General features: G+C 44.5%; 1 protein-coding gene and 1 pseudogene across 1 annotated transcript; both read right to left on the bottom strand.

The window, feature by feature from the left end:
* Nucleotides 1-729: 729 nt before the first annotated feature.
* On the bottom strand, nucleotides 730-9392 carry LOC136476726 (uncharacterized; annotated as a pseudogene).
* A 747-nt stretch (nucleotides 9393-10139) lies between these two features.
* On the bottom strand, nucleotides 10140-13920 carry LOC136472634 (uncharacterized). The gene is made up of 6 exons (XM_066470345.1): nucleotides 13502-13920; nucleotides 13173-13385; nucleotides 12305-12400; nucleotides 11849-11994; nucleotides 11515-11737; nucleotides 10140-10549 (listed from the first exon to the last, which is right to left on the bottom strand). Exons 1-6 carry the CDS (start codon nucleotides 13646-13648, stop codon nucleotides 10358-10360), a joined length of 1017 nt encoding a protein of 338 aa, XP_066326442.1. The 5' UTR covers nucleotides 13649-13920; the 3' UTR covers nucleotides 10140-10357.
* Nucleotides 13921-15665: the final 1745 nt, after the last annotated feature.

The following is a 15665-nucleotide window of genomic DNA, read 5'->3' as shown; positions in this document are numbered from 1 at the left end:
ACTGCTGGGGTCTGGCTGGGGGCAGGCACGGTGCCCGGGGCTTTGACTGCCAGGCCGGAGGAGCCAGCCAACACGGGAAGAAGCCGGCCACAAGATCCAATTTTCGCGCCTCACATGCGACGCAATGCAATGCGACTGATGGACGCTTCACGTCAACACCAAAGGATCCTCACCCATGCATGCATGTGAGTCATTTGTGGTCTTGCATGCCCAACTCATCAGCTGGGCAGGTGGCCGGTGCACCTGAGTTGTGACAACATCGTCCAGGTCTCCTGCAGGATCTACTAACAACACTGACCAAATGAGTTGGTAGCGACAGGCGATCGAGCGCCGTGTATATTTGTGACTGACATGTGCTTGCTGGTTGCTTGCTAAAGCACTCGATCAGCAACACAACTTAACTTGTTCAAAACAAAGCATTATTTGCATTGGTCCATCTTGCTAGGCGCGCGATTATTAGCACTAGAACGAAGGTTAGTTAGTTTCACAATCTTCATCAGGTATGTACGGTGGTGACCACGTTCTTCTGTGTGCATGCTAACTCCTTTATTAAAGAGGTTTTGGTCCACGCACGCTTCTGCTGCTGCACCCTCTGGACTGTAGAGCCGTAGAGGTGATGTAATGCATGCAAGGAGGCAGGTGAAAAACCAGGAGGCATTTCTGGCCTCTGGACTGGGCCTGGCCTCCTCCACTTCCTGCTCCCTGCCTCCCTGGTACAGCACAGTATAGTAGTAGTATATGAAAGAGCGTAGAGTATTGCTGTTGAACAAGATTACAAGGAGGACGCACACGCACGCACACCAATAAAACATCAGCCAGCCTAGTTGTAAGTTGTAACGCTGTTCGTATACAGTAGCCGTGCTGAGGTAGCAACCAGGAAGAGTATTGGAGACCCTTCCACTGCTACGTGCTTACAGTCTGTATCAAACAGTTGACCACGGGTACAGAAACAGTCTCCTATCCTACAGCCGAATGTGGGGTCCTTCTCGTCTCCAAGGGTTTAATTTGCTATTGGCTCAAATATTCCACATATCCTAACATTATGGTCACAACAGTCAAGCTAAGGCCAAGCTTTCAGTAGGTAGGTCTGAATCTGGGCCGAGCACTCTCGCTGGAGCTAGACACCATCATTTGTGTTTGAGGCTATCTTTATTTGAGCAGTCATGAACGAACTGGATCTTCTCATCACAAGGAATAAAAGGCTGCATTGCTTCCTAGTACTGAGAAAGAAGCAATCGTGGAAACGATGCCATGACTGCATAACCCTCCAGTATCCATCCATCCTGAAGCAATGCAAAGCAAGTACTGCGTCTGATGCCGTTCAACATTCTTTCATTCAGCTCATATACACTGACGGAGCACTTACTTGCCCTCGTTGTTCATCAATCAGACACATGCCATGATTCCAATATGGTTGAATTTACCTGTGGACAAATCCATGTCAGTGTCCAAATCAACAAATCAGCCATCAGAGACAGAGAGTGGCCCCGAAAATAGCACTGTCCTGGTACCTTTGTTGTTTTCCTTCTGTTCACCTCCCCCATGATCTGGTCAGAAGCTCAACGGGTATGGGCACTCAATTGCGAGTGGTCCAGAGCTGGAGCAAGCTGCTGGTTGGTGGAAGAGCCGACCAATGGCATCAACATCAATGGCTTTTCGACACACCATATGCAATATATCTGCAACACCCAGCTAAATCCAAACTTTGTACGAATGAATAGATACTAGACCAATAGTCTAGTCCACCAGAGCTAGACTCATCATTCATGCATACTACATGGTGACTGGTCAGCTTGCCCAGAGTTGGAACTAAAATAAAGCAAAGAACACAGTTAACTTCAGCCTTCAGGGTGTGCGTGGTCAATATTTGCAAAAATGACACTAATTATGTTTAAAACCATTTATAGATTGCGTAAATTGTCATTGGATTCATCATAAGAAGTGCTTCATAATATGGTAATCTTTAGTAACTTCTTTTGGTACAATGATATAGTGCAAGATTATGTAAAAAAAATATTAATGACCTGAAGACCATAAAAGTTACTAACATCAATAAAGTACCCAGGGTGAGGGAGTACATCGTAGTAGTGCAAAGATTTTGGTAGACAGGATACCTTGGTAGTCTCATTTTATTTCTGTTAGCCATGAACCCATGATTTACAAACAGCACGAATAAGCAAACACCGCACCCATAATGTTGCGCCACTACACAATACACGGACATTGTCGTCATAGAAAAGAAAGGATCCCTTGGTGATATTTATCATTTGTTGTGATTGCTGATTACTTACAAGTGCATCATGCGTTTGTTATAGATAAAACTTTCAGTCCTAGAGGACTTTTACTGGAAATCAGAAAGCCTTTCTCTGATGACATCCTTCGCTTCAGCGACCAGCCTTCTGACAACTTCGCCGGCTGGTATGATCTCTGTGATTAACCCAACACGGCAACACTCTGACCTGCGTACATGACCATGCTACCGATATCACCTGTCGCGGTGGGCTTTGGAGCAATACCAGTAAATCGATGAATATCCTTGTGCTGGAAACAGAAATTTCTGCTTAGTAGCCCAATCCTTTTTTGAGATGCATAGTAAAAACATGTGATCCCAGTTGCAATAGCCGAGCTACTATATATAGTGAGATCCATCATGTGCAGTCTATTAACGTTTGGCTTCCACTAAAACCTTTTGGTTCAAGGAAAAATAGATTAAATACTATGAGCCAATAATTAGTTCAAAGAATGGCAAATAGTCCACGCTGAGATACCACGAATCCAGATGCAAAAGTAAAATAGCTTTATGCTTTACCACACCGCTACAACTACTGACTTGAACGCAACCATGGATATCCAGTACTAGAAAAACAGCATTATAAGCAACCATTTTGATTCAAAGCAAAGTAGCTAATTACCAACTCTCACCATGTCCCAAGGTACATTTAGCAGAATGATGCTCATTCATGAAAAGGTAACCTAAATAGAGAACCGATTTTTTGACTGATGAAACCTAAAAGGAAGTTTTTAGGTTTATCATATTGAATAATTCTTTTTTTCGCAAATACGCAGGAGAATATTGAACAAATATAATTCTGCGTACTATTGTGGCTATTTTAATATGGCTGCCAGAGTTCATGTATTTTGTTTGCACCGAGGCTACTAAGGTTCTGATATCCGAGCTTTCATTAGGCACCAGTTCTATTACTACTTCTGTCCTGAAATCTGAGTTTACAGAAAATTGTTCGAATTTAAAATATAGTTTGACTTAGGACAGACTCAAATCCCTTATATTTTAGGACGGAGGTAGTACCGCGATTGAAATAATTTACACACCAGGGCCAGAATAAGTGAAGAAGAAAAGCCATGAAAAACACTTTTTTTTTTACAAAGTAAGCTGTTATAGACTCTGTTGGACGCACCTATAGGTGTCGATCACGCCAGCCAGCAGTCCCAAGCCGTGGCTAGGCTGGACTCTTTAGTAGATTAGATTGGAGTTTGTTTAGGAAAGTGCACCTATACTATAAAGGGGCACCTTAGGAGATTGTAATCGTTATCGAAGGAGTAAACTCTCCCTGGTTATCGGGTGGGAGTTTCCCTTCGACGGTGGCGTCAAGCGCTTCAGCCGCGCCCACCGGAGAAGAACCCACCGCCGACGTTCCTCGCTACCCCTTGCGCTCCAATTCCCAGTCCAGCCTTCTCCTCCACTCTCCTCTCCGTTCACCTCATCGCAGGCGCCGTATCAATTTGGTATCGGAGACCTTCATGGGTGCATCAACTACCATGTCCGGCACCTTCGATCCTGCGGCCATGGATGCCAAGTTGGATCGCATCTTGGGCCAGCTCACCACCATGAACAACCGACTCGACTCCCAGGATGCCCACCTAGCACGCGTGGAGACGGGGAAACAAAAAAGAATTCAAGACAAATCAAATATTCAAATACATACCACACCATGGATGATAGAGTGCCCAATAATGGGTTGGTTTTCCTCTGTTTCCTGATCTGGGAGATTCTTGCAGCCAGAATAGAATGGTGTTTCCAGGACACGTTGTGGAGCATAAGACCATCTAGCACGCCCAAACACATTTGTATAGTCAGTGCGACTCATCTCAATTACCTTTTCCTTATAAATAGAATGTGCATAGCTTTCCTCAGTAGCCAGGAATCTGAATGTTCAAGGAGCGATATAATGTGAGCATTACCTATGCAAACTACAAATAAAAGGCTCTGTGTTGATATATTCTCGTATCGAAATACAAGAGACTAAGAGAATACCTTGTTCCTAAGCAAACACCTTGAGCACCAAGTGCCAATGCAGCAACATAGCCACGACCATCTACAATTCCCCCAGCAGCAATAACTGGAATGCCAGAGTCCGAAACAAGATCTACTACTCTTGGCAACAGTGGAACCAATCCTACCTGCTTTTCCAAATACAAGCTGACTGAGAGAATATTCATGAGAAAAGGCAATTAAAAGGACACAGACTATAAGAGCATGTTAGCCATGAACCCATGATTTACAAACAGCACGAATAAGCAAACACCGCACCCATAATGTTGCGCCACTACACAATACACGGACATTGTCGTCATAGAAAAGAAAGGATCCCTTGGTGATATTTATCATTTGTTGTGATTGCTGATTACTTACAAGTGCATCATGCGTTTGTTATAGATAAAACTTTCAGTCCTAGAGGACTTTTACTGGAAATCAGAAAGCCTTTCTCTGATGACATCCTTCGCTTCAGCGACCAGCCTTCTGACAACTTCGCCGGCTGGTATGATCTCTGTGATTAACCCAACACTCTGACCTGCGTACATGACCATGCTACCGATATCACCTGTCGAGGTGGGGTTTGGAGCAATACCAGCAAATCGATGAATATCCTTGTGCTGGAAACAGACATTTCTGCTTAGTAGCCCATTCCTTTTTTGAGATGCATAGTAAAAACATGTGATTCAAGTTGCAATAGCCGAGCTACTATACATAGTGAGATCCATCATGTGCAGTGTATTAACGTTTGGCTTCCACTAAAACCTTTTGGTTCAAGGAAAAATAGATTAAATACTATGAGCCAATAATTAGTTGAAAGAATGGCAAATAGTCCACGCTGAGATACCACGAATCCAGATGCAAAAGTAAAATAGCTTTATGCTTTACCACACCGCTACAACTACTGACTTGAACGCAACCATGGATATCCAGTACTAGAAAAACAGCATTATAAGCAACCATTTTGATTCAAAGCAAAGTAGCTAATTACCAACTCTCACCATGTCCCAAGGTACATTTAGCAGAATGATGCTCATTCATGAAAACGTAACCTAAACAGAGAACCGATTTTTTGACTGATGAAAACCTAAAAGGAAGTTTTGAGGTTTATCATATTGAATAATTCTTTTTTTCGCAAATACGCAGGAGAATATTGAACAAATATAATTCTGCGTACTATTGTGGCTATTTTAATATGGCTGCCAGAGTTCATGTATTTTGTTTGCAACGAGGCTACTAAGGTTCTGATATCCGAGCTTTCATTAAGCACCAGTTCTATTACTACTTCCGTCCTGAAATCTAACACAACAACAACAACAAAGCCTTTAAGTCCCAAACAAGTTGGGGTAGGCTAGAGTTGAAACCCAGGAGAAGCAATCAAGGTTCAGGCACGTGAATAGCTATTTTCCAAGCACTCCTATCTAAGGCTAAGTCTTTAGGTATATTCCATCCTTTCAAGTCTCCTTTTATTGCCTCTACCTAAGTCAACTTCGGTCTTCCTCTGCCTCTCTTCACGTTACTATCCTGGCTTAGGATTCCACTACGCACCGGTGCCTCTGGAGGTCTCCATTGAACATGTCCAAACCATCTTAACCGGTGTTGGACAAGCTTTTCTGTCCTGAAATCTAAGTTTACAGAAAAATGTTCAAACTTAAAATATAGTTTGACTTAGGACAGACTCAAATCCCTTATATTTTAGGACGGAGGTAGTATCGCGATTGAAATAATTTACACACCAGGGCCAGAATAAGTGAAGAAGAAAAGCCATGAAAAACACTTTTTTTTTACAAAGTGAGCTGTTATAGACTCCTTTGTTGGACGCACCTATAGGTGTCGATCGCGCCAGCCAGCAGGCCCAAGCCATGGCTAGGCTGGACTCTTTAGTAGATTAGATCAGGGAGAGATTAGATTGGTTAAGAGATTAGATTGGAGTTTGTTTAGGAAAGTGCACCTATACTATAAAGGGGCACCTTAGGAGATTGTAATCGTTATCGAAGAAGGAGTAAACTCTCCCTGGTTATCGGGTGGGAGTTTCCCTTCGACGGTGGCGTCGAGCGCTTCAGCTGCGCCCACCGGAGAAGAACCCACCGCCGACGTTCCTCGCTACCCCTTGCGCTCCAATTCCCAGTCCAGACTTCTCCACTCTCCTCTCCGTTCACCTCATCGCAGGCGCCGTATCAATTTGGTATCGGAGACCTTCACGGGTGCATCGACTACCATGTCTGGCACCTTCGATCCTGCGGCCATGGATGCTAAGTTGGATCGCATCTTGGGCCAGCTCACCACCATGAACAACCGACTCGACTCCCATGATGCCCACCTAGCACGCGTGGAGACGGGGAAACAAAAAAAAAATTCAAGACAAATCAAATATTCAAATACATACCACACCATGGATGATAGAGTGCCCAATAATGGGTTGGTTTTCCTCTATTTCCTGATCTGGGAGATTCTTGCAGCCAGAATAGAATGGTGTTTCCAGGACACGTTGTGGAGCATAAGACCATCTAGCACGCCCAAACACATTTGTATAGTCAGTGCGACTCATCTCAATTACCTTTTCCTTATAAATAGGATGTGCATAGCTTTCCTCAGTAGCCAGGAATCTGATTGTTCAAGGAGCGATATAATGTGAGCATTACCTATGCAAACTACAAATAAAAGGCTCTGTGTTGATGTATCCTCGTATCGAAATACAAGAGACTAAGAGAATACCTTGTTCCTAAGCAAACACCTTGAGCACCAAGTGCCAATGCAGCAACATAGCCACGACCATCTACAATTCCCCCAGCAGCAATAACTGGAATGCCAGAGTTTGAAACAAGATCTACTACTCTTGGCAACAGTGGAATCAATCCTTCCTGCTTTTCCAAATAGAAGCTGACCGAGAGAATATTCATGAGAAAAGGCAATTAAAAGGACACAGACTATAAGAGCATGTTATGCTACTAGAGACGAGACCATGGGCCCTAATCTGTATCAAGCCTTGCATATAGCACTTTAGCAGTAGCAAATACTGGCCGGTGGTATGCTTACTGAAAGATTGCCCAACAGTATTTCAACAAAGCTGAAGCTAATTGATTTACATTTACCTGACCAATTACATGACCCCCCCCCCCCCCCCCCCCCCCCCCCCCCCGCTTCACGCCCTTGAACAATTATTCCATCTACACCGGCTTCTTTAGCTTTTGTTGCCTCTTCAAGGCTGCCGACCTGTTTGGATATCAACAAAAAGTCTAAACTCAAGAAGCAATCAATTAAAACAATGTCATGAATTTACAAGGACTGGGGTTCTCATGCCACCATCACAAAGAAGCATGCACCTTTGTGGTCTCAAAAAAAAACCAAAGATTATTGTCCACTGATGAAATTTGCCATACCAAATGTTGCAAAAAATTGGCACAGCTTAGTTTGATTGTCAAATTGGTTGCACAATATTGGACAATTTTTTTCAGTAAAAAATGAATACAAAATAAACATTTCCAGAAGCATGCCAAATTTCAAAAACCAACCATTGCAGAGCAGTAAAGACCTTAACACAGATTATGTACCTATTGTGCATCAAAACATTTCCACTGATGTTGAATTTTATGGCATGTATTGACTATTGATCAGGAGGATTTATGTATACAAGAATCACATCAAACAAACTCAAATAACACGTAAGGTATAGTTTTTAAAATTCTTAAAGGTAAACGACTTCCATTCCTTAGAAGAATTTCAATAAGCTTGCAAACATTTTTCTTGGGCACAAATATGTGTATGCAGAGACGAAGCAAAATAAATCATGTGTGCATTTCAAACATAATTGGCCCAGTCTTGATTTGACAAATGGGAAGTTCCGCTAGAAATTAGACATGATAGCATGAAGACTCATTAAGGAAACATGAAGATTAGCCAGCCTAATTTGCAGAGATTTCACACGATATTGGGTCTACGATATTGTCATTTGCAGTTTGAAGTACTTATTTTGCTGCTCTATAAGAAAATTTTAATTGGACTTTTCAATGCTAACTCCCTGGACCCTGCTCCATTCCATGAGCACCACCGGTGCGACAGCCTACCCACGTTCGCGAAAACTCTATTTCCTCTTAAAAACTCTATTTTCTCTTAATGAAAAATGTGCCAAGGCACGGTTGTGAAAAAAAAAATTGGTGTGACAGCCTAACCACACACATTGAGATAAACACTCCATCTTGGCATCACCCCTACCAACAGTTGGGATTTCTAAACTGTAAATCAACAACAATAGCACGACAGGCATATCACAATAGGTAAACTGGAAGTTTGGAACAATATCATGAGAGTATGAAGCAAGGATGGTTTTCCTTTTTTTCAATTATTGCATAAAAAATTGTCTCACCTGATGCAAAACCTTGACCCCGGCGCGGTGCGCCTCTTGGACCCACTCCCTGGGGAACTCACCCCAGTAGACCTGCAGCACTGCAAGCTTCTCCTCCAGCACGACCCTCAGGTTCTCCTCGTACGGGAACGGGAGCACGATGGCCGCCCCGAACGGCCTGGACGTCAGGCTCCTCGTCTTCCGTATCAGCTCCCTCACGTAATCCGGCGCCGGCTGCAGTGCAGTCAGCAGCGTAGCCAGCCATTGATCAGCTGAGATACAGTAATTAACAGAGGAAACATAATAGAAAACTGAAGAGAAGAAGAGGAAGGCGTGGGTACAAAGTCGGGGAGGCGGATAAGGCCGACGGCGCCGGCGTTGGCGCCGGCGGCGGCGAGCTCGGGGCCGGAGATGTCGGGGCCCAGCGGCGCCTGCACGATGCCGTAGTCGAAGCCCAGGATGCCCCTCCACCCGGAACCCATCTACTAGCAGTAGTTCAGAGCTCACAGCTGCCTGTTCTCTGGTGGCGCTGCAAGTCTGCTGCGTGCGGGTAGCCGGGTACGAGACCGCGCGATGATTGGATGCGGCGGCAAGGCGAATGGTTGGGGATGGAGAGGACCAGAGTTGGTGGCGAGGCGCGGTCGGTTCGGCGGTCGGCGCTGTAGCTCCCCAGTCTACGACGGCGAGCTGCGCGGCGACGGGAGCCGTCCACGGCGCTCGGCGACAAGCGGTACGCCCGGCGCGGCCCTGGTCCTTTTGGAGGTTATTATTACGTGGCAAATCCACAATGAAAATGGGTCATTTTTTAAAGAAAAAAATTCCACAGCTTAATTCCTCGTGTCCGCCAAAAGGGTCCGACTCTGCAAATCCACGAGTCTCTGCTAACCACCAACTCCAGCTCTTAGCTGGGCTATCAATTGCTGTGACCATTGTCCTGATTATTCTAAAAAAATGACCCATGTGAGAGTTTATAGTTTCTACTACCCATTTGGAGGGAGACGAGCTTCGGCTCGACTGGCCAGGAGGTGAGGCTTAAGGCCTCTGCCTGCCGACCGGAGTTCAAGGCTCGCTGTGGGCAGAATTTCTGATACCCACCAAAAAAATTCCCTCGTCTGTCTCGACTTTTCTAAAGCACAGGCAACAAACCGGCCCACTCACAGGGTAACGGGCCCCTGTGTAAGGGCGGGACACGGTGTTCGGGGGTTTTCTCGACCTGCGTGAGAAGGTCTTCTTCCTTAAGCACAAAATTGCGGGGGCTGTCTGCCCACCGTAGGCCGAGTTTTTTTTTTTACTACCCATTTGGAAAACCTTACCCCCATACGAGAGGAGCTTACCCCTCCAGCCAGGAACTCCCCTTACATTGGAGTTGCCCTCAGAATTTGAACCCGTCACACCAACTGTACCACCAGTCCACCACATACGCTTAGCTCTGTGAACTGAGCAAAGTCATACAGAAAGGAAACCTATTCTCAAAAAGAAAAAAAAAATGCAATAGGGCAGAGGCCCTTCAGGGCTATGGGAAGACACTCCAAAAATATTATTACAGGTAGTATTCCATGACACTACAGCAGCACAAAATTTTTGGCTGACCGAATACCTTTGGTAGTCTCATTTATTTTCATCAGTTTTTTACTTACAAATAGCACAAGAAACAAACCTTGGTACTCCCAAATATTCTGATTGGTGACTACTGACTACTCACAAATACTTCACACGTTCTAGCTTGCAGTTCAGGATGGATTTTACTGGTAACCAGAAAGCTTTTCTCTAATGACTTCCTTTGCTTCAGCGACTAGACTTTTGACAACTTCAGCAGCTGGTACGATCTCCTTGATTAGCCCAACACCCTGACCCGCATACATGGCCATGATGTCGATATCTCCTGTTGCCGTGGCGTTTGGAACAGTACCGGCAAACCGACGAATATCCTTGTGCTGGGGTCAGGAATTGTTGGTCAGTTGTCTATTTCCTAGTTTCAGATGCACAAGGACAAAGCATGCAATTGAAGTTGCAATAACTGATACACTGAACTACAGTACTGAGGTCCATCATCTACAAATTGCATAATATATCAATATTTGCCTTCCTTTGAACAAAACAATCTGTGGTTAAAAGAAAGGCAAATATACTAATTACTATGAGCCAACTATTAGTTGAAAGAATGGCAAATGTCCAAGTCCAAGCTGAGATACCGCAAATCCAGATCGAGTAGGTTCTCAGGTTTGACCACCAATTATGCTACTGAGTGCTGACATAGACCTCAATAACCATTGCATGTTCAACACTATAATCTACTATTTTGTTTGAAGGCAAGCAACTAATAGCCACCCTCCACTGTCCTGAGGTGAACTTAGCAGAATGATGTCCATTCCTCCCAAATCGTAGCATAACTAGAAGAACCATTTTCAGATGCATAATAACAACTAAGTAGGATTCCATAAACTAGGGTAGCCATTTCAAATTGGTTGCCTGAGTTTCAAAGCCACAGTTCTTTATATTGGATGCAAAAGTGAACAGTTATATACTGCTGCTTTGTGCTTCTGGCCTCTGAACTGGAGCAAACTCTTTTTTGCCAAGTGTTATACTGTTTTATTTAACCTTTGGCATGCTGAATTTCATGTCCTTTTTGTATGATTGTGTCGAGCAGACAACCTAGAGTTACCGGTCAAACAATTTCATGGTTACAACTATATATGGCTCACATTTCTTTTTTGCAACTAGATTACTAAGGGTCTAACGCTGTGTGCTCCAGTTCTTTACTATTTAAGCCTGCAAATAAATGAAATAATTTGTGCGGCTGTCTAGAAGAAGTGAACAGAAAAGACACGAAAATGGATGCAACTGCTAAATTCAGAATGGGTGAACAAATTCAAGGCATATCAAATATCCAAATGCATACCACGCCATGGATGATAGAGTGGCCTATGATGGGTTGATTTTCCTCTGTTTCCTGATCTGGGAAATTATTCTTCCACTCAGCATAGAAGGGTGTTTCCAGGACACGTTGTGGAGCATCAGGCCATCTAGCACGTCCGAATATATTTGTGTAGTCTGTGTGACTCATCTCGATTAGCTTTTGCTTATAAATAGGATGCGCAAAGCTTTCCTTGGTAGCAACGAACCTGAATGTTCAAGAACCGTTGTAATGTAAGCATAAGAAATTAAGATTATGCAAACTATAATGAAAAGGCTCTGTTCTGGTATATCCTCAGTACAAGTGACCGAGATAATACCTAGTTCCTAAACAAACACCTTGGGCACCAAGTGCCAATGCGGCAACATAGCCACGTCCGTCTACAATTCCCCCAGCGGCGATAACTGGAATGCCCGAGTCTGAAACAAGATCTACTACTCTTGGCAACAGCGGAAATAGTCCTTCCTGTTTTTCCAAATAGAAGCTGATTGAGAGAACATTCATGAAAAAAGACAATTAAAAGGACACAAGCTATAAATGCATGCTATGCTTTTAGAGATAAGAAGATACAGGGGCCCTAAGCTAGGAAGTTGAATCAAGCCCTGCATATGGTATTTTTACTGAAATCTGCATAGTGGCAGCAAAATGCTGCTCCGCATTCCACAGGATGGTGAAGATTCTAAATGCATAAATGATTGCATAAGCAGAAGGTGTGGCGAAAGATTGCCCAACGGTGTTAAAACAAAGCAGAAACCAGAAACCAGCTGGGAATTACCTGACCAATTACATGACCCCCTGCTTCACGTCCCTGAACAATGATTCCATCTACACCGGCTTCTTTAGCTTTAGCTGCCTCCTCAAGGCTGCCGACCTGTTCAGATATCAACAAAAATCATGAAACCATCAATCACAACAATGTCAAAAATTTACACAAAATGGAGTTCTCATATCAGCATGAACAGGCAGCATTCACTTCTGTGGACTCAAAGAAAAAAACAAGTGTTACTGGCCACGGACAAAATATTCCCTGCCAAGGTTGCCAAAACTTGACACAGCCTTTTATTCTAATCGTCAAATTGGTTGCCCAATATAATGTTGGCACAATTCTGGCAAGAAAATGAAGTATGAAGTAAACAGGAAGAGAAGCTTGCCAAATTTCGACAAGCATTGCATAGCAGTAACGCCACAGATCATCACATCATGTGGTAGTGCCTGCTATGCGCCAGATCATTTCCCACTGAGGGTGATGCATCAGGTTGATAGTGGCCCCACTTGTATCATCATTTGCACTTTGGCATGTTTAACATTTGGCACTGTGTGCTTTGAGCATTGTTATTGGAAAATCCAATGCACCCCACTCCCACGAATCAAGGCTCCGGCCGTGCTGGCAGCCTAACCACAGGCAAACACGATCCTATATAGTATTTCTCTCATTCTCTGGTCTCTGTCACTACATCTAGGCATCACCCCTTCCACCCATAGTCCCATACGAATTCGTAATAAACAGTTGGAAGTAGAATGCCATAGAGTATGAACTATGAAGTACTATGGATATATTTTTCCCAGTGATGAAATTGTCACTAATACTACTAATTGGATGATGATGATAATAACTGGCGCAGCTAACTAGCAATGGCGCGCACCTGATGCAAGACCTTAACTCCGGCGCGATGCGCCTCTTGGACCCTCTCCTTGGGGAAGTCCCCCCAGTAGACCTGCAGCACGGCGAGCTTCTCCTCGAGGACGACCCTGAGGTTCTCCTCGTGCGGGAAGGCCAGCACGATGGCCGCCCCGAACGGCTTGGACGTGAGGCTCCTGGTCTTCCGAATCAGCTCTCTGACGTGATCCGGCGCCGGCTGCGGTCAGCAACAAACAACGAGCAGTTGATCAGCTCAGCGGGGCTGGGGACAGCACAGGAAGCAAAACTAGTACTCTCAAATCATTAAAGAGCACGGAAACAGTGGCTACCCACCCAGTCGGGGAGGCGGAGGAGGCCGATGGCGCCGGCGTTGGCGACTGCGGCGACGAGCTCGGGGCCGGAGATGTCGGGGCCGAGCGGCGCCTGCACGATGCCGTAGTCGAAGCCCAGGATGCCCCTCCACCCGGACGGCATCGCCATCTAGCTCTCCAGACTCCAGAGCACGCAGGCAGAAGCGCACCTCCTTCAACAGTCCACAGCCGGCAGCCGCCGATCCCTCCACGGCAGGAGGTGGGGGAGGGTTTAAAGTAGGCGCGGTGCCGTGGGGGCCCGCCTCGGCGGTAGGTCGCTGTAGCTTGCGGAGCGGACGAGACGGAAGCTGCGCTGCGGAGGTGCGTCCACGCCGCGCGGCGTCATGGGGGACGTCAAGGCGCCCGCTGCGCGCCGCCGCTTCGGGGGTCACGTGGCGAAATCGAACCAGAACCAGACAGTGTTGGAGTTGGAGTGGACAGGGGGCCAGCACCCAGCAGTAATTGGAAGTGGATTTGGTTTCTGCCATGGAGGATAGTAGATCAGGAATCACCAGTACTCCCTCCGTCCCATTGAGTTTGTCGTTGGAAAACCGTGCCCCTCTCACAATCTCGGTTCTCGAGCGACAAACTTAATGGGACGGAGGGAGTAGGTGTCTTCTTCCACAGCAATCAACAGTCCGCAGTCCCCACGTTCCATTCCAGGAGACGGCAGGTACAGGTCCAGTTTCACTGAGAATTCAGAATTGAATTGAATTTGTCACGCATGTGAAATTCAACACCAACACATTGCATGGTACGAGTTGAGTTGAGCTGAGCTTCAGATTGGAAAATCTCAGACGGGCAGGATGTACTGCAAACCCAATCCGCCATGTAAACGTAAAGAACGTAAATGGTCTGCGGAAATGTTGTGTTGCCTCTTGGGCCTTCCCAGGCTTCTCAGGTCTCACATACTTGGGCATGGGCCGGCTACTATGGCCTATGGTGGGTCTGGAATTTCACATGCTAAAAAAAAACTTCTATCTGATTCTCAAAAAAAAAACTTCTACTATCTATCAGAAAAAATCCCCCTCAAAAAAATCTATCAGAAAAATTAAATATATGTTGCTAAAAAAATAAAAATTAAACATAACAGTTAAAAAAAAGAAAAAATTTAATATACCGGGGTGTTATCACAACTAGATAGATGAGATTGAAATTGCTTGGTCCAAAAGATTCTGTTGTTGAGGTGTTTGGCTTAAGAAACATGTGCGTCTAGCTTTAGGTGGTACATCGTGATTCTACCTCATAAATTTTGGTTAAATCATCTTATTCCTTGTGATGGATGAGGCGATGCAGAATTAGTCCATACGACATCAGAAAACCAAACCAAACAAAAAAAAAGATTTTAAGGGTCCCTTTAACACAGCTCTCTTACCACCGAGCCATGTTAAACCACAGTTAAAAAACGGCTCCTTGCGAGGAGCTGGCGCTACGAAAACATGACTTATTTTAGGTCCTCTTATATATTTGACACAAATTATTACAAAATTACCACTGGAGCTATTTTTTCTCAATGTTTTTCAACCGATTCAGCTCCACCAAAGAAACTACTTAAAAACAAAGTGTTGGAGCTCAGCTAAAAGACGCCCAACATTAGTATGAAAATTTGTAGCTAAGAGCATCTCCAAGAGTATCCTATTTTTTCTTCCTAAAAACATGTAGCTTTGCAACTCCTAAAAAGGTATTGAGAGGAAAAAAGAAGTCCATCTCCAAGAGTTTCTAATAATCCGCTCCTAAAATATAGAAGACAATTTTACATCAGGAATCCTATATTATTTCTAAATTATTTAACCACTTTTATATATTTTTCCTCTCTCGTACATTTGCATCAAGAACCCTTTTCTACTTCTTATTCTTTCCCACACCCTTCTACTTTTAGATTGACCAACCGATACGCTCGGGAAACAGTATCCGCGCCATGGAGGAGCCGCGCAAAGTTACGCTGAACGGGTGCGGATTTTTAAGTGCGTAAATTTTAGAATGAAGTATTAGGAGTTGTTGGAGATGGATTTTTTTTTTATTTTTCTAGATTAGGAAGAGATTTAGAGAACTCTTGGAGATGCTCTAAGCAGGGGGTTGTTTTAAGTAGCATTTAGCATAATGTATCAACCGATTCTTCGAAACACACCAATAGGTACGCCATGAAG

This window comes from Miscanthus floridulus, chromosome 8 (genome assembly GCF_019320115.1).
Source record: "Miscanthus floridulus cultivar M001 chromosome 8, ASM1932011v1, whole genome shotgun sequence".
Lineage (NCBI taxonomy): Eukaryota > Viridiplantae > Streptophyta > Magnoliopsida > Poales > Poaceae > Miscanthus > Miscanthus floridulus.
This window is presented reverse-complemented; position numbering and strand designations above follow the sequence as displayed.